We start from the raw sequence: 19,976 nt of genomic DNA on the forward strand, positions 1-19,976 counted from the left end.
TAGAGTTATTGCAAATTTTGGCGATATACATATCAGTAAATGAGCTTACCACACCTATTTTCATTCTCTGCTTTCGTAATGCATCATATTCTGGGGTAACTCATCACTGAGTAAAAGAGAGTTCATTGCACAAAAGCGTGTAATCAGAATAATTGGTGGAGCTCATCCAAGATCATCCTGCAGACACTTATTTAAAGAGCTGGGGATCTTCACTGTAGCCTCACAATATATGTATTCACTTATGAAATTTGTTATTAACAATCCGAACGAATTCAAAAGTAATAGCAGTGTACATGGCTGCAACACTAGGAGAAAGCATGATCTTCACTGTTGTTGTGGTCTTCATTTCAGAGACTGGTTTGATGCAGCTCTCTATGCTACTCTATCCTGTGCAAGCTACTCCATCTCCCAGTACCTACTGCAACGTACATCCTTCTGAATCTGTTTAGTGTATTCATCTCTTGGTCTCCCTCTACGATTTTTACCCTCCACGCTGCCCTCCAATACTAAATTGGTGATCCCTTGATGCCTCAGAATATGTCCTACCAACCGATCCCTTCCTCTAGTCAAACTTCTCTTCTACAAATCTTTAACATATTGCAGCGTGTCAGCAACTGTGAAATGTACAGCAAATAAACAATTTTTTTTTCAGCCTTCAGTTGCAAGGTAATTTTAATCGTTTACCTAGGTTTCGATTCCAGTAATGGAATCTTCTTCAGAACCTATAAATTAAACCACATACGGACATATATTACTCACTAAAATGCATTATCTGTCTAATGATTGAATATTAAAGAAATTGTGATACTTACAAAAAATTAAATTATTTTGTGAGCCAAACACTGGCCATGTCACAGAGTAAAAATTAAAACATTAAAGACGCATAATCATAAAATTATGTCAGTCAAAATTAAAACCGTTAAGGCGAATGTAGACGGAGCTACGCCGGCCAAAAATCAGGACGACAAGTAAGCGGCTCGAAAACTAGGCGTTGTGAGCAGTTACGCGACGAGGCTCGGCCGCGGCCAAGCGCATGCGCAAGCGCAAGCGCAGGGGCGAGAGACAAACTGTCTCAAAATTACTTAGAGCAAATATACATATAAACAAAATGTGACTATAGCCGTCTTACAATTGGACAAACCTATCTATTGGTATAGCAACATTAAACAATTTACCTGAGAACAAACTACAAAGCCAAGGTATAAATTTTTTTTTTTCAATATTATAGTAAGAGGGCGTAGTCCCGCTACAGTAACTAAAAATTAGTGTCAAAACCATGCGTGCTAAGCCTAAAATGTCTTTAACATAAAAACGCCTTAGCAACTATGTGTCATTACCAGGCATATAACGAAATACAAAGACACACATGTACAATCGCATATAAAATACAGGGACAAAACAGATAGGGAAACAGCATCGGCCATTCGAGGCGGACTGTTGGTTAACTCCACTGGAGTAAAGGTTGAAATCCTTTGAAATAATTTCTATTTTTTAATTGCAGCTGATCATTAAGTAAGTTGTCTCTATCAATACTAAGATGTTTAAAAATTTGCAATTCTTCGAGGGTGTCTAGCCTACATCCCTTTACTTCATTATGCAACAGCTCTGCGTCTTTTAGAGGCTTGGGAGCATGCGCCTTTTGGACCAGATGTTCAGCAAATGTAGAGCCTCGAGTTCCATCACCGCTTTTTGTCGGCAGATGCTCTTTAAACCTAACAGACAGGGCCCTTCCTGTCTGGCCAATGTAATAAGAAGGACATTCAGCACACGTGATTTTATACACACCTGACAGCGATGATTTATCATTACCTTTATCCAGGGAATTAACTAAGTTCTTTTTGAGGTTGTTGGTGGTAGAGTATGAAACTTTACACCCTAGGTTTTTTAATAAACGACCTACCTTATAGGATATGTTACCTATAAAGGGAACTGATATGTATTTCGTTGCCTGGTGTTGATAGTGAGTGTCTGAACTGGAAAGGGTAGTAGTCTTCTTTCGTGTTTTTTTATTGAACAACTGTCTCACTATACTGGGATTATATCCATTATTCTGAGCGATGTTTTCGAGGACTTTTAATTCGTTCTGAAAGTTGACTGGCGAAAGTGGAATGGAAAGAGCTCGATGGATACTCGAGTGAAAAAAGGCCATTCTTTGGGCCTGAGGATGGGTGGAATCAGCTGGGATGATGATGTCGGAATAGGTTGCTTTCCGAAAAATTTTGAACTCTATTTTGTTGCCAATAATGGATAGAGTCAGATCGAGATAGTCTAAGGTCCTATCAGCTGTCTGATTTTCTTGCGTGAAACTGATTTTTTCATGTAGGTTATTGAAAGTGGTAAATAACAGTTCTAGCTCTTCATGGGAACCTTCAAACACAAACAGCAAGTCATCTACATATCTCGCATAGAATATTAAATTATTTGCCAAATCTGGATAATTCCGAAAAAACATCTGCTCCATAGAGTTTATAAAAATATCTGACATGATACCAGCTAACGGGCTGCCCATCGCTAGACCACAGGTTTGCGAATATATTTTATTATTGAAAGAGAAATAATTGTACTTGAGGGTGGTGCGCAACAGAACCATTAGTTCATCGATCTCAGGGGCCGATAATTTTTTATAGTGTCGCAAATTGGTTTCTATAATGTCCATCGTCTGTTCAACGGGTACATTAGTGTATAAATTTTTAATATCAAATGATACGAGTTTTGTGATGTCAGAACAGGCTGAAGTTTTAAGTTTGTTGGCCACGTCTACCGAATTTTTGACGAAGAAATTTTTTTCAAACACAAAATTCTCTTTCAATTTACGATGTAGGAACCTAGCTAGTTTGTGGTATGCACTTTTGGTACTGTCAACGATCGGACGGATAGGATGGGAATTTTTATGAACCTTAAACTGGCTTCTCAAAATAGGTGGTTTCGGATTCATGTTTATAAGGCATTTTTTATAAAACTCGCCGATTAACATTTTTTTGTACTGCTAAGAGCCGACCTTATCTCTTTTTGGATCACGGGTGTGGGGTCCACCTCGATTGGCACGATGCCATTTTCCTCAAAAAACATTTCCGTTTTACGGATGTATTCGCTTTTGTGGGCGATAATTAGGGAATTGCCTTTGTCGGCCTGAGTTATTAGTGCTTCATTATTTTTAAGCTTAAGATTAATGCTCTTCAACGTTTGATGTACAGTAGAAACAGGATTTTGAACAGAGTAATCTTTTTGGACGATTTTACAGGCGTCATAAGCTATTCTTGTTTGCGCATTTTTTGCTATTTTAGAACAATCAAGTCCAACTTTGAGGTCGACAATTAAATTTTCTACACTTTGAGAAGTACATTTAGGTTGTACATTAAACTTGAAACCTTTACATAACAGCTCGTTCTCAGCTTTGGAGAAACAATTTCTTTAATATTCAATCATTAGACAGATAATGCATTTTAGTGAGTAATATATGTCCGTATGTGGTTTAATTTATAGGTTCTGAAGAAGATTCCATTACTGGAATCGAAACCTAGGTAAACGATTAAAATTACCTTGCAACTGAAGGCTGAAAAAAAAATTGTTTATTTGCTGTACATTTCACAGTTGCTGACACGCTGCAATATGTTAAAGATTTGTAAATTTGTACCTGCCGAGGCAAGTAAAGCAGCTAACAGATATATGGGCATAGTGTATAAAATACTGAAAACAGGTATGGCAATATCTTTCATTAAGCAATGCAAGCTGTCAAATGTAGTACCTGATTTTGTAAAAGGCTATATTAATAACAAGGTTTGTAATAAGTCCCCTGGTCTTAAAAGGAAACTCGTACACCAGATTTTAAATGAAAGAAGTGCTGAGTTGTACTCCAAGAAAGACAGCCTGAATGAAGAAGCTTATGAACTGTATCTTGAACTTTCAAAAATTTTTAAGACTACCTATAATTTTCAAATTGATTGTTTTTGGATGCATATTAGTTTATGGTTAGCAAACCGTAAAACCGAAATTAGTATTAGACATGAAAGAAAGCTAGCCAAATTATTAAAATGTGTTGAGGTTTCTGGCGTTCATAACACATGCAAAGGGGCGGCCGCCCTAACCCAATTTTACGAACGCGTAGTGAATAAGACTAATATTTGTTTCTCCAAAGCTGAGAACGAGCTGTTATGTAAAGGTTTCAAGTTTAATGTACAACCTAAATGTACTTCTCAAAGTGTAGAAAATTTAATTGTCGACCTCAAAGTTGGACTTGATTGTTCTAAAATAGCAAAAAATGCGCAAACAAGAATAGCTTATGACGCCTGTAAAATCGTCCAAAAAGATTACTCTGTTCAAAATCCTGTTTCTACTGTACATCAAACGTTGAAGAGCATTAATCTTAAGCTTAAAAATAATGAAGCACTAATAACTAATGCCGACAAAGGCAATTCTCTAATTATCGCCCACAAAAGCGAATACATCCGTAAAACGGAAATGTTTTTTGAGGAAAATGGCATCGTGCCAATCGAGGTGGACCCCACACCCGTGATCCAAAAAGAGATAAGGTCGGCTCTTAGCAGTACAAAAAAGTTAATCGGCGAGTTTTATAAAAAATGCCTTATAAACATGAATCCGAAACCACCTATTTTGAGAAGCCAGTTTAAGGTTCATAAAAATTCCCATCCTATCCGTCCGATCGTTGACAGTACCAAAAGTGCATACCACAAACTAGCTAGGTTCCTACATCGTAAATTGAAAGAGAATTTTGTGTTTGAAAAAAATTTCTCCGTCAAAAATTCGGTAGACGTGGCCAACAAACTTAAAACTTTAGCCTGTTCTGACATCACAAAACTCGTATCATTTGATATTAAAAATTTATACACTAATGTACCCGTTGAACAGACGATGAACATTATAGAAACCAATTTGCGACACTATAAAAAATTATCGGCCCCTGAGATCGATGAACTAATGGTTCTGTTGCGCACCACCCTCAAGTACAATTATTTCTCTTTCAATAATAAAATATATTCGCAACCCTGTGGTCTAGCGATGGGCAGCCCGTTAGCTGATATCATGTCAGATATTTTTATAAACTCTATGGAGCAGATGTTTTTTCGGAATTATCCAGATTTGGCAAATAATTTAATATTCTATGCGAGATATGTAGATGACTTGCTGTTTGTGTTTGAAGGTTCCCATGAAGAGCTAGAACTGTTATTTACCACTTTCAATAACCTACATGAAAAAATCAGTTTCACGCAAGAAAATCAGACAGCTGATAGGACCTTAGACTATCTCGATCTGACTCTATCCATTATTGGCAACAAAATAGAGTTCAAAATTTTTCGGAAAGCAACCTATTCCGACATCATCATCCCAGCTGATTCCACCCATCCTCAGGCCCAAAAAATGGCCTTTTTTCACTCGAGTATCCATCGAGCTCTTTCCATTCCACTTTCGCCAGTCAACTTTCAGAATGAATTAAAAGTCCTCGAAAACATCGCTCAGAATAATGGATATAATCCCAGTATAGTGAGACAGTTGTTCAATAAAAAAACACGAAAGAAGACTACTACCCTTTCCAGTTCAGACACTCACTATCAACACCAGGCAACGAAATACATATCAGTTCCCTTTATAGGTAACATATCCTATAAGGTAGGTCGTTTATTAAAAAACCTAGGGTGTAAAGTTTCATACTCTACCACCAACAACCTCAAAAAGAACTTAGTTAATTCCCTGGATAAAGGTAATGATAAATCATCGCTGTCAGGTGTGTATAAAATCACGTGTGCTGAATGTCCTTCTTATTACATTGGCCAGACAGGAAGGGCCCTGTCTGTTAGGTTTAAAGAGCATCTGCCGACAAAAAGCGGTGATGGAACTCGAGGCTCTACATTTGCTGAACATCTGGTCCAAAAGGCGCATGCTCCCAAGCCTCTAAAAGACGCAGAGCTGTTGCATAATGAAGTAAAGGGATGTAGGCTAGACACCCTCGAAGAATTGCAAATTTTTAAACATCTTAGTATTGATAGAGACAACTTACTTAATGATCAGCTGCAATTAAAAAATAGAAATTATTTCAAAGGATTTCAACCTTTACTCCAGTGGAGTTAACCAACAGTCCGCCTCGAATGGCCGATGCTGTTTCCCTATCTGTTTTGTCCCTGTATTTTATATGCGATTGTACATGTGTGTCTTTGTATTTCGTTATATGCCTGGTAATGACACATACACTCCTGGAAATGGAAAAAAGAACACATTGACACCGGTGTGTCAGACCCACCATACTTGCTCCGGACACTGCGAGAGGGCTGTACAAGCAATTATCACACGCACGGCACAGCGGACACACCAGGAACCGCGGTGTTGGCCGTCGAATGGCGCTAGCTGCGCAGCATTTGTGCACCGCCGCCGTCAGTGTCAGCCAGTTTGCCGTGGCATACGGAGCTCCATCGCAGTCTTTAACACTGGCAGCATGCCGCGACAGCGTGGACGTGAACCGTATGTGCAGTTGACGGACTTTGAGCGAGGGCGTATAGTGGGCATGCGGGAGGCCGGGTGGACGTACCGTCGAATTGCTCAACACGTGGGGCGTGAGGTCTCCACAGTACATCGATGTTGTCGCCAGTGGTCGGCGGAAGGTGCACGTGCCCGTCGACCTGGGACCGGACCGCAGCGACGCACGGATGCACGCCAAGACCGTAGGATCCTACGCAGTGCCGTAGGGGACCACACAGCCACTTCCCAGCAAATTAGGGCCACTGTTGCTCCTGGGGTATCGGCGAGGACCATTCGCAACCGTCTCCATGAAGCTGGGCTACGGTCCCGCACACCGTTAGGCCGTCTTCCACTCACGCCCCAACATCGTGCAGCCCGCCTCCAGTGGTGTCGCGACAGGCGTGAATGGAGGGACGAATGCAGATGTGTCGTCTTCAGCGATGAGAGTCGCTTCTGCCTTGGTGCCAATGATGGTCGTATGCGTGTTTGGCGCCGTGCAGGTGAGCGCCACAATCAGGACTGCATACGACCGAGGCACACAGGGCCAACACCCGGCATCATGGTGTGGGGAGGGATCTCCTACACTGGCCGTACACCACTGGTGATCGTCGAGTGGACACTGAATAGTGCATGGTACATCCAAACCGTCATCGAACCCATCGTTCTACCATTCCTAGACCGGCAAGGGAACTTGCTGTTCCAACAGGACAATGCACGTCCGCATGTATCCCGTGCCACCCAACGTGCTCTAGAAGGTGTAAGTCAACTATCCTGGCCAGAAAGATCTCCGGATCTGTCCCCCATTGAGCATGTTTGGGACTGGATGAAGCGTCGTCTAAAGCGGGCTGCACGTCCAGCACGAACGCTGGTCCAACTGAGGCGCCAGGTGGAAATGGCATGGCAAGCCGTTCCACAGGACTACATCCAGCATCTCTACGATCGTGTCCATGGGAGAATAGCAGCCTGCATTGCTACGAAAGGTGGATATACACTGTATTAGTGCCGACATTGTGCATGCTCTGTTGCCTGTGTCTATGTGCCTGTGGTTCTGTCAGTGTGATCATGTGATGTATCTGACCCCAGGAATGTGTCAATAAAGTTTCCCCTTCCTGGGACAATGAATTCACGATGTTCTTATTTCAATTTCCAGGAGTGTAGTTGCTAAGGCGTTTTTATGTTAAAGACATTTTAGGCTTAGCACGCATGGTTTTGACACTAATTTTTAGTTACTGTAGCGGGGCTACGCCCTCTTACTATAATATTGAAAAAAAAAAAAATTATACCTTGGCTTTGTAGTTTGTTCTCAGGTAAATTGTTTAATGTTGCTATACCAATAGATAGGTTTGTCCAATTGTAAGACGGCTTTAGTCACATTTTGTTTATATGTATATTTGCTCTAAGTAATTTTGAGACAGTTTGTCTCTCGCCCCTGCGCTTGCGCTTGCGCATGCGCTTGGCCGCGGCCGAGCCTCGTCGCGTAACTGCTCACAACGCCTAGTTTTCGAGCCGCTTACGTGTCGTCCTGATTTTTGGCCGGCGTAGCTCCGTCTACATTCGCCTTAATGGTTTTAATTTTGACTGACATAATTTTATGATTATGCGTCTTTAATGTTTTAATTTTTACTCTGTGACATGGCCAGTGTTTGGCTCACAAAATAATTTAATTTTTTGTAAGTATCACAATTTCTTTAATATTCAATCATTAGACAGATAATGCATTTTAGTGAGTAATATATGTCCGCATGTGGTTTAATTTATAGGTTCTGAAGAAGATTCCATTACTGGAATCGAAACCTAGGTAAACGATTAAAATTACCTTGCAACTGAAGGCTGAAAAAAAAAAAATGTTTATTTGCTGTAAACTTCTCTTCTCCCCAATTCTGTTCAATACCTCCTCATTAGTTATGTGATCTACCCATCTAATCTTCAGCATTCATCTGTAGCACCACATTTCGAAAGCTTCTATTCTCTTCTTGTCTAAACTGGTTATCGTCCACGTTTCACTTCCATACATGGCTACACTCCATACAAATACTTTCAGAAAGGACTTCCTGACACTTAAATTTATACTCGATGTTATAAATTTCTCTTCTTCAGAAACGCTTTCCTTGCCATTGCCAGTCTACATTTTATATCCTCTCTACTTCTACCATCATAAGTTATTTTGCTCCCCTAATAGCAAAACTCATTTACTACTTTAAGCGTCTCATTTCCTAATCTAATTCCCACAGCATCGCCCGATTTAATTCGACTACATTCCATTATCACCGTTTTCCTTTTGTTGATGTTCATCTTATATACTCAAGGTTAAATCTAACTTTGGCTCAGAAGGGGGTAAATTATACTGCCACAAAAGTCTTTGGTGAAAAGTCTGACAGATAGCCATATAGCATTTAAAAGGAAATTAACAGAATTTCTGAATGGCAACTCCTTCTACTCATTAGATGAATTTTTGGATGTAGTAAGTGGGTAATTTCCCCACCTCTCATCCCCCAAAAAAATTAAGTGTCATGTAATATTTTGTGTAATCTAATATCTTGTATAGACACCTTTTATTAACCTGACACGTTCCACATCACTACGAAGCTTCGTATTCATGATCTATGGAACAAGTAACAATCTGATCTAATCTAGTCTACATCTACATCTACATTTATATTACGCAAGCCACCCAAAGGTGTGTGGCGGAGGGCACTTTACGTGCCACTGTCATTACCTCCCTTTCCTGTTCCAGTCGTGTATGGTTCGCGGGAAGAACGACTGCCGGACAGCCTCGAATCTCACTAATTTTACATTCGTGGTCTCCTCGGGAGGTATAAGTAGGGGGAAGCAATATATTCGATACCTCATCCAGAAACGCACCCTCTCGAAACCTGGACAGCATGCTACACCGCGATGCAGAGCGCCTCTCTTGCAGAGTCTGACACTTGAATTTGCTAAACATCTCAGTAACGCTATCACGCTTACCAAATAACCCTGTGACGAAACGCGCCTCTCTTCTTTGGATCTTCTCCATCTCCTCTGTGAACCCTACCTGGTACGGATCCCACACTGATGAGCAACACTCAAGTATATGCCGAACGAGTGTAGTCCTTTGTTGAAGGACTACATTTTCTAAGGACTCTCCCAATGAATCTCAACCTGGCACCAGCCTTACCAACAATTAATTTTATATGATCGTTTCACTTGAAATCGTTCCGCACGCATACTCCCAGATATTTTACAGAAGTAACTGCTACCGGTGCTTGTTCCGCTATCATATAATCATACAATAAAGGATCCTTCTTTCTATGTATTCGCAATACATTACATTTGCCTATGTTAGTCTCGTATATGCACGGTAAAATGAACCATCTGCCACGCATTTTGCAGTGATTTGTGAAACGTAGATGTAATTAAGCTAGAAATGATTTGTTGGGGGGTTTCCAGGATGCACGTGTGCTGGCGGCGGTTGATGGTGGCGATGGTGGCGCTGCCGGTGGTGGCGGGCGTGGTGATCATCCTGGTGTGCTTCGTGTCGTGCCCGCTGCTATGGGCCAAGCTGCCCAAGTCGGAGGGGGGCGACTACTTCCGCGTGCCGCTGTACGTAGTGTCGGCGCTGGCGCTCTGGGTGCTGCTCGCCGTCGGGGTGTTCTTCCTCTGGTGGCGCCGCCAGCCCAAGGCGGTCACCGACGAGCCGTCCCCACTCGCCGCTACCGAGGCCTGACGGCCTGCCCAGTAGCCGAAACAAATGGACTGATTTGTCATGTTGTGGTATATCAGCGAGATACACATCTCTTCCGAAAAGCAGCCTTTACATTGACGACGCAGAATTATTTGGAATAATTCTACATATTGTGTTGAAACTTTTCCGCTGACACACATATGTTTGTGGATACGTTAGACTCTAGTCGAGATTCATTTTATAAGAATCTTTTTGTCAATGGGCAACTTCTCTCGGCGCAAATAAGCCCAAAAAGAAGAAAGGGAAAAATCTTTCAAACTCAAACGATTTACCCTGTTGTCTCATACCGAATACTGTATTCTAATACCAAATGAAATGAATCCTAAAAGTGACATTTATAATTTTCTAAAAGTGCGGCTCGCCAGAAACCTGGTGCTTCCATGATGTATCATTAAAATCTTTGTATTATAATTTTATAAAATATAGACTGAGATATTACTGCATGACATAGATGAATCAAGGACATATTTATGAACTCATTGCCACTATATTCACAGAGGCAAAGAAGATGGCCATTGTGTTTTAAAGTGTTGTATGTGACTATGGATTTCTCTCACTGACGTTCATTTTCTGATAGTTAGTCAGATACCTTTAATAACACTAAAATAAATGAAGTAATTTGTGCTTCAGTATCTTTAAGTTACAAATTGTTGTTGTTGTTGTGAATAACATTTTAAAAAATCAGTGTACGCTCTCCGCTACAGCATTCAATAAAATGTTTAAAGCAACAGTATAAAGATATATTTACGTCCTAGGAGAGCCACCTATAAAAAAGTCAAAGTAACTGGGGTGAGCAATAAAGTAATACTAACGTACAAAGCTTTGATACATGTATTGATGCCGGCCGGAGTGGCCGAGCGGTTCTAGGCGCTACAGTCCGGAACCGCGCGACCGCTCCGTTCGCAGGTTCGAATCCTGCCTCGGGCATGGATGTGTGTGATGTCCTTAGGTTAGTTAGGTTTAAGTAGTTCTAAGTTCTAGGGGACTGATGACCTCAGAAGTTAAGTCCCATAGTCCTCAGAGCCATTTGAACCATGTATTGAAAACGAAACTAACGCCTTCTACGATAAGTGCAGTTTCCAAAATAAGCCTCTAAATGATACAAGCTGCAGCACAATGTATTTTATGCGTATTATGACTGAGAAACAAGTTATGAATTATTTATGAATAAAGAAGACGACTCACCCAAAGGCAGAAGCGCTGCGTCGTCGATAGCTACACAAGGAGAAGGTACAGAGCTTGGCTATCTTTCGGAATGCACTTCCTTTTTCCAGCTGTAGGAAAAAGATGTACACAAAACACACACACACACAAACACACACACACACACACACACACACACAGGCACTCACTCACATGCACACAACTGTCTCCCTACATTATGCTCATTCGACCTTGTTTACGAAAACTTAAAAGAAGGCAGATTATGCACGGAAATCAGTGTTTAGTATGAGTAATCTTGAGGCATTTAGTTCTGGATTATGATGTACGAAGATGTCGCGTCAGTTTTAGAAAACAATTTCAGGATGTGAGGTGGTCCGAGGTTCAATGAAATACACTAACTCATGACACAGAGGCCAGTTACTATACCATTTGGAGCCTACCAAGACACTGCAATACAAAATGACAACTCAGATAGAGGAATGCCACCGAAATGTCAGAATCGTGCCAACGGCAGTCGTGGATAGCAAAAAACTATGCAGTTATTCATACTGATTGTGCAACGACTTCTCTTTCATGTATTAGCTAGGACCCTGACCACCATTCATCAGCAATTTCCACGTCTAATAATGGAGAACTTGCCATTCTGTGAGAATTTGCCTCTCATACAAATGTTCTCTATCATCTCAGAGAACAATTCACTCTCACACGTTTTTGATGACCACACCACGAAAGTTCTAAGAATTGAATCTTTATTTACAAAACACATCGTAAAATGGGGCTAAAAGAAGCAATTTTCAACTTTAAGGAAAATAACTGTTAATTTTTAAAACAAACATGAAAAACAAAATTATGTTGAAGTATTGGTTTTGTGCCTAACGTTAAGCTTATAATTATATTTGGGACCAACGCCATGTTTTTATAACAAAAAAATAATAACTTGATGCTCCTATTCATCCCACAGAGATGGGCCAATATAAACAGTGGTGTTAATCTTATCATTTTATTAAAATTATTGGTCTCTGCGGTGAATAGAGACATGTCAAAATCTGTTTTATTTGCAGGAGAATAAGAATAAAATTTATCTGGTTAAAAAAAATTTCATTTAATAAAAAAACTAAAAATATTGCATGAACTACGTCTTTTTGTACTGTTTTTCAAATAAAAATTGTTATATCTCTAATTACTTTACTGCAACATTAAATTCCTGAACTTGGTTTTTTTGTTAATATATTACGTCACTGAAATCATGATTAAAAATATCTTCAAATCTACAGTCATACTTCCAGAAATAACGAAGAACTTTCGAACAACAACTCTTTGACTGAAAAATGGTTCATCATCTGTTAAAATAATGCGTTTAATCGACGTTGATATTTCAAAAACACATCAACATAGCCTTTGCTTTTTCAATAACAAATTTTACATGTATACAATCTAAATGACTGCTTAGTTTTTCCTTATACTGTCATCTCAGCATAAAGTCTTCGATTGAGAGCACTGCCACCTGGTACTTCATTTCCGTCAAATTCTTCGTCTTCTTCTGAAGAAACACTGACGATTACTGTTTCTATTCAACCCAACAAATTCCAAAAACGCAACCATACATGTTCTATATGCCGAAACAAAGCTAGATGAAAGTATACTTTAAAACTGAAATTTTGGTTACTGAAACGGGATTGCAATTTACCTTACCATGTCATAAAGTTAAAACAACGCGATCCAGATTACAAATAAAGTTCTAAGTATTCGGTTTGACATCCGATGTTTTTATAGGTTGAACGAAGCATTAACTATGGTGTCACCAATTTCATAATTTCCCTGTTAGATTTGTTCACTAGCAACCAAAACAAACGAATCTCTAAATTATATTCCCATTTATCTTCCGACACAAGAGCATAGAACTTGTTTAGAAGTTACGTTTCTATTCACTTCACGGTAGTATTCGTTTTCCTCTAATATATTAATAAACTATTTAAAATAAAACTTGGTGCTAACATCAAAAGTATTTAAGGGAGAGGGAGGGAGGGAGGGAGAGAGAGAGAGAGGGAGAGAGAGAGAGAGAAAAGGGGGAAGAGAATTCTGTTCACCTGGCAAGTTGGCAGGTTATAATTCTTGTCACGGCATATTATCATGTGATCACCCAGTAGTACATACGAGGGCTGCTTTTGCTGTACACTTAACAGCAACACAGCTCGGAAACGATTCAAATCGCCTACTGATACCTAGAGACATGCTGCATTCAGTATGTCACATAACTATACAAGGGTGCGTGGGGAAGGATTAACACGACAAACACGATTCCCAGTGAAGATAAGTGGTTTTCGGGGATCTCGTAAGAACTCCGGAGCCCTATTGATAGCACTCTTCCAGCCATTTAGGAACACTTTTAGTCGTGTTGACAGGCACTTTCTTCTACTAAAACCTCCCGTACTCCATATGGAAGACAATAATCTGAATAATCTACATCTACATGATTACTCTGCAATTCACATTTAAGTGCTTGGCAGAGGGTTCATCGAACCACAATCATACTATCTCCCTACCACTCACTCCCGAACAGCGCGCGGGAAAAACGAACACCTAAACCTTTCTGTTCGAGCTCTGATTTCTCATATTTTATTTTGATGATCATTACTACCTATGTAGGTTGGGCTCAACAAAATATTTTCGCATTCAGAAGAGAAAGTTGGTGACTGAAATTTCGTAAATAGATCTCGCCGCGACGAAAAACGTCTTTGCTTTAATGACTTCCATCGCAACTCGCGTATCATATCTGCCACACTCTCTCCCCTATTACGTGATAATACAAAACGAGCTGCCCTTTTTTGCACCCTTTCGATGTCCTCCGTCAGTCCCACCTGGTAAGGATCCCACACCGCGCAGCAATATTCTAACAGAGGACGAACGAGTGTAGTGTAAGCTGTCTCTTTAAAAGGACTTGTTGCATCTTCTAAGTGTCCTGCCAATGAAACGCAACCTTTGGCTCGCCTTCCCCACAATATTATCTATGTGGTCTTTCCAACTGAAGTTGTTCGTAATTTCTACACCCAGGTACTTAGTTGAATTGACAGCCTTGAGAATTGTACTATTTATCGAGTAATCGAATTCCAACGGATTTCTTTTGGACTCATGTGAATCACTTCGCACTTTTCGTTATTTAGCGTCAACTGCCACCTGCCACACCATACAGCAATCTTTTCTAAATCGCTTTGCAACTGATACTGGTCTTCGGATGACCTTACCTGACGGTAAATTACAGCATCATCTGCAAACAACCTAAGAGAACTGCTCAGAATGTCACCCAGGTCATTTATATAGATCAGGAACAGCAGAGGTCCCAGGACGCTTCCCTGGGGAACACCTAATATCACTTGAGTTTTACTCGATGATTTGCCGTCTATTACTACGAACTGCGACCTTCCTGACAGGAAATCACGAATCCAGTCGCACAGTCCAGTTACCTTCAAGGACAGTTAGTAAACCAGTCGATCAAGAGTAGCTTCCAAGTAGACTAATGGTTCCGCATAATGTCACGAAAACATTTCCCAAACCATAATGCTGTCCCCACTACTTTGTGGCCTATCCAAAATTGGGTGAAAATTATTTTTTTCCGTTTTTCTCGTCGCACACGTTCGTCCGCCCCACGAAACAGAAAACGCGACTCGTGTGAAAAGATGATCTTCCATTAAACTTGTCGAGTTTCAGTTCTATCAAGCATAATCATGTGTTTTCTGTGGGTATTGTCATTGGTGTGGATAAAGATGCCATCTCCCTGTTTCGGAGTGCTACACGATATAGTGTTTGCTTAACTGCTATGGAAGACACATGCGACATCAATGGCATGTGGTACTTCGCAGTTTCTACCGATGTTTATTCATGCAGTTCCATCAGTTCACCCATGATACTCTCTGACAATAGAAGCACGTAAACAGTTCAATAACTTCACCAATCCAGATACTCTGTTCCCCTAGACCCGAAAATCGATTATCAAGCCTTTTTACGGTTCGTAAAAATCGTGTTGAAATTTACGAAGACAGCTTTCTGATCCTTAGTCCGCACTGAACATTACGTAAGACACACAATGAGCTACACGCTACAGGCATCACATCAAAGACGGGTCTATAGTAACGTGTGATTCTTGAGTCAGAGTTCTTCTTTACAATATATCATCTACCACTACGTTTCTTTCTTTGGCGGTTGGTTAACTCAATACAGATTCTAACAGAGATTTGTGGAACAAAAACCGCCTCAGTTTCCAGTAATTTTCTTAATTTATTTTACGACTGCTGTCGAAGCTTAAAGCTTTCATGTCTAGCTGTCCAGGCGGGTGCTGTGGTTCCTGGTCTCACGCTCCTATACGTTTGCTGGACGTGGGTGTGATCCCCCACGACTCACTGGCCAAACCGCCACACATTTATGGTCCCATAATTATGTGGTGGCGCCTGCAGATAAAGTTTAAGCTTCTAAACCGCTCGTGGAATAAATTAAGAAAATTACTAGGAACTGAATCGGTTTTTAATCCATAAACGTATTCCTCAGTTGCGGATGTTCGCCCGATCAGGTTCACTTCGATGCCACAACTATAAGAACATATCCAAAAGAAGCATTCGTGTATACCATTCGTATGTGACCTGTATTATCCGAATTTCATAATTTAGGGTGTATTATTTACATGTGTGCTGCGTGAGAGAGAAAATTTGTGAAGAAAGCAGGGGATCTGATATGATGCACATTAACACTATCTAAATCTTATAGTCCTCTTGACTAGTACTTCATACCATGTTCCATACCCGGCGCGTCTATCAAACCATGCTCGCTCAAATTTTTCGGGATAACTCACAATTAGTTGCAGAGTATCTCCTTGCAGACACACATACCTTTCACCAGTATGCTTCTGCTGATATGGAGATTTCATGTCGACCATCGTCTCCTGCAGAACATGTAACTGGACCATACCTTTCCGAATAACGTCGCTATGCCTGTTTTCACAGATGCATGAACTTTCCTCCAAATGATGACAGTGTATGAGGAAACGCTCCCTATTAAATACAGTCATCTCCAGTCTGGAACAACTTCCTTATATTCTCAATAAGATAAAAAAATTATGATAAGAAAATAACACAATCTTGCATAACAAAACCGCGAACACAAGTTTATACAGAATGGCCTACAAGGGTCTCCATTTTGAAACTTCCTGTCAGATTAAAACTGTGTGCCCGACCGAGACTCGAACTCGGGACCTTTGCCTTTCGCGGGCAAGTCTTGCCCGCGAAAGGCAAAGGTCCCGAGTTCGAGTCTCGGTCGGGCACACAGTTTTAATCTGCCAGGAAGTTTCATATCAGCGCACACTCCGCTGCAGAGTGAAAATCTCATTCTGGAAAGGTCCCCATTTTATCTCAAAATGAGTGGCTTGATAAGAAACCCACTAACGCTGTCATTGGGAGTTCACGTAAGCAAGCACGCCGCGTTCGACTGTATTTCGAAGCAGCAGAAGAGTTTAAAGCACACTGTATAGACCGTCTTGGGAGACAAAGAGGAAACAAGCTTAGGATTTAGCGTCTCCTTGGCTTCGACTTTGATTTCATAACAGAGAAATGGAACTTTAGCACCCTCTGATGTAGATGTGAGGATGGAAAGAGCTAGCAGTGCCTTTGTTCAAAGGATCGTACTGACATTTACATGAAGATGTTTAGTACTATCACTAACTATGACAAGTTGTTCCATCTTTGTACCGTATATTAAATTCGTCAAAATAAAATTTATAAAAAATGTGTTCTATAATATTAAACAACACACCTAAGCACTACTCTTGATCTGATTTACAGCTTAAAGTCCATTTGTGGAACAATAGTATTAATAGTATTCCCACAAGATTGGCACTGACAACATCTTATGGTTGCAAAAAACAGTTTCAGCTAGCTTACCATTCATCTGCAAATATTCCCATGATTGGAATGCGTTTAGCATACCATTATGATCAGAGTGCTTAGCACTACCAAGTGCTCTTCGTTGATACGTCACATGGCGATTGTCCATACCAGTAACAATAAACTCAGGGAAGGTGGAGCTGCTGAAACATGTTTTCCCTGCATCATCATCTTACCCAGTCTTGGTGCAGTCGGGAAATTAGCAAGGATTAGTCTAAACAGAGAAAGTTCGCTATTCTTTATCTAAAAACTTCATTTCTCTAAGTAAGACTTAATGTTCTCATTAGCAACTTCCCAATTTTGCAATTGAGTGTTTCACTTTACTTTCTGCTGCCATTGTAAACTTCAAACAATAAACAACTGTTTTCACAATTACTCTTAGTGGACATCGTTTCTTTATATCATGTGAATTACTGCGTACCAATTTCGAAGTTAGCAAGGAAACTGAACGCTTCATGAATTCATTTGTATTATTCCAATAATAAACCTCGAGGGCATTTTTGTTCTCACCCATACCGATTTATGTGTCATCAGCTGTCGGTAAAGATCCACCACTTTTATTTAAAGCAGGTTTAACGATTTGGATATATTTACAGCGCCTTTTTGAATTTAATGGTCTGCAGGATAGAGAGCTTTTTTATGGGCAGTCGTGGCCCTGAGAATTTTCTTTTGTGACTCTTCATCATCACCATCACCCATGTCATATTCATCATAATCATCATCTTCTTCTTCCGCTTTCTCATCTTTTCTGGTTTCTGCCTTTATAAATACATTGTTTTCTTTGACTCCATCTCCTTTTTTACTGTTCTGTCTTCTTCCTCATTTTATCCTTGGACAAAATATGGTGAGATGTTTTGTATCCAACATTAGGCGCATAAGGATTAGGATCTGAAATTGAGAGTTGTAAAATATCTCGATTAAGCGATCGTAAGAGACTACATAAATTTTGTGTTTAACGTTCTTTTCCATATCTGTTCATCTTGTTTTTTGTCGATTGTAGCAATAAATTTGAAAATTAACTCGCATTAAAATATTACGTTTTCTTAGCTAACTAAATCATAGAAGTACATGTAACTATAAATATTATTACCAGGAGAATAAGTTTTCATTTTCATCAGAATTATCGTAGTGTCATTAAATTTAATTCGTATTTATTAGTGGTCTTTCTGAGGAGGGAATCCGCTATTACTTCTCTTGCTTCTTCGCTATATGTTTCTTGGTACTGCGCTTCTGTTTGTCTTCTTATTATAATTTTTCATGTTGCCTTCACAAGGAAAATCACGTTATACCACAAAAATCGTAACAAACCGTAATAAACTGCACATGCAGTGCGGCTGGTCCCGGCGGAGGTTCGAGTCCTCCCTCGGGCATGGGTGTGTGTGTTTGTCCTTAGGATAATTTAGGTTAAGTAGTGTGTAAGCTTAGGGACTGATGACCTTACCAGTTAAATCCCATAAGATTTCACGCACATTTGAACATTTGAAACTGCACATGTGTCATTATCATTCTATATTCGGTTATAGATAAGCATGAGAAAGGCAATGGCAAACCACCTCCGCTAGGACCTTGCCTAGTCGGCGGTGCGGGTCTCCCGCATCGTTCCCTACGCTCCTCGGAGTATGGGGCTTCATCATCATCAGATAAGCATTGGCCTATTCATCGCCATTGTTGCTATGTTGCAGCAATATTGCCACATTGTCAAATTAGTACAGGGTGCATCCATCCTTTGCCCTTATGGTGGCTTGAAATCTGCTGGGGATGCTTTCAGTAAGCTATGTTAATGTCTGTGGAGGAATGACAGCCCATTCTTCCTCGTGACTCGAAACCAGAAAAGATAAGGGTTTAGACACTGTTTTCTGGCACGAAGCCGACGTTTCACCGCATCCCAAAAGTATTCCATTGGGATTAAGTCAAGACTCTGACAAGCCAGTCCATTTCAGGAGTATTATCATCCACAATACATTGCCTCACTATGTGTGGCACTTGATAAGTTTTGCAGTAGCATGGAGGGTAGCTTGATACTTTGTATTGTAATATGGTGAAAATCATTACCATTTCAGTGTAACGTGAGACAGCTTGTTACAGGTCCAGGTCAAATCGTGGGGCAGTGAAGGTCAGTTGACATGTTGTCTATCATCACCCCATACTTGTATTTATCTTGACTTGGCAAAATATGATGTACTTGGAGATTACATCAATGCATATGCACAGATACAAGCATGTGTAATTATGACATTGACTAGGCAAGCTAAGACTTGTGTAGCAAGTGGTGACTTGCTCCAGCAGTTGCCCTCATATTACAGTGAAACTGTAGCAACTTATTCCAAAACTGTAATAAATTGCCTCCAAAAACTGTGACAACTTACCCCAACACCGTAACAACTTGCCCTACAACAGTAACAACTTACCCACGGAACTGTACCAACTTTCCCAGGAAATGTAACAACTTTCCCTGAAACTGTAATAAGTTGCTCCTCAAAACTGTGACAGCTTGTCCCCACAGCTGTATCAGCTTTCCCCACAACTATAACTTGTCTCTAAAATGGAACAGGTTGTCCTCAAACTGTAACATATTTCCCCAAAACTGTAACAACGTATTCTGAAACTGTAACAACTTGACTCAAAACTGTAAAACCTGCCCCTCAAAACTGTGACGATTTGTCCCCTCAACTGTTAGAACTTGCCACACAACT

At 40.4% G+C, this 19,976-nt stretch overlaps 1 protein-coding gene across 2 annotated transcripts in view; it reads left to right on the forward strand.

The window, feature by feature from the left end:
- Window positions 1-10,886, forward strand: part of LOC126471582 (uncharacterized) — a 48,312-nt gene extending 37,426 nt beyond the window's left edge. For both annotated transcript variants that reach the window (XM_050099812.1, XM_050099811.1), the window contains exon 2: window positions 9,898-10,886. In XM_050099812.1, the coding sequence (XP_049955769.1) occupies window positions 9,899-10,174 (276 nt within the window). In that variant the 5' untranslated portion in view covers window position 9,898 and the 3' untranslated portion in view covers window positions 10,175-10,886. The remainder of the gene's footprint in view (window positions 1-9,897) is intronic.
- Window positions 10,887-19,976: the final 9,090 nt, after the last annotated feature.

Source organism: Schistocerca serialis, chromosome 3 (assembly GCF_023864345.2).
Source record: "Schistocerca serialis cubense isolate TAMUIC-IGC-003099 chromosome 3, iqSchSeri2.2, whole genome shotgun sequence".
NCBI lineage: Eukaryota > Metazoa > Arthropoda > Insecta > Orthoptera > Acrididae > Schistocerca > Schistocerca serialis.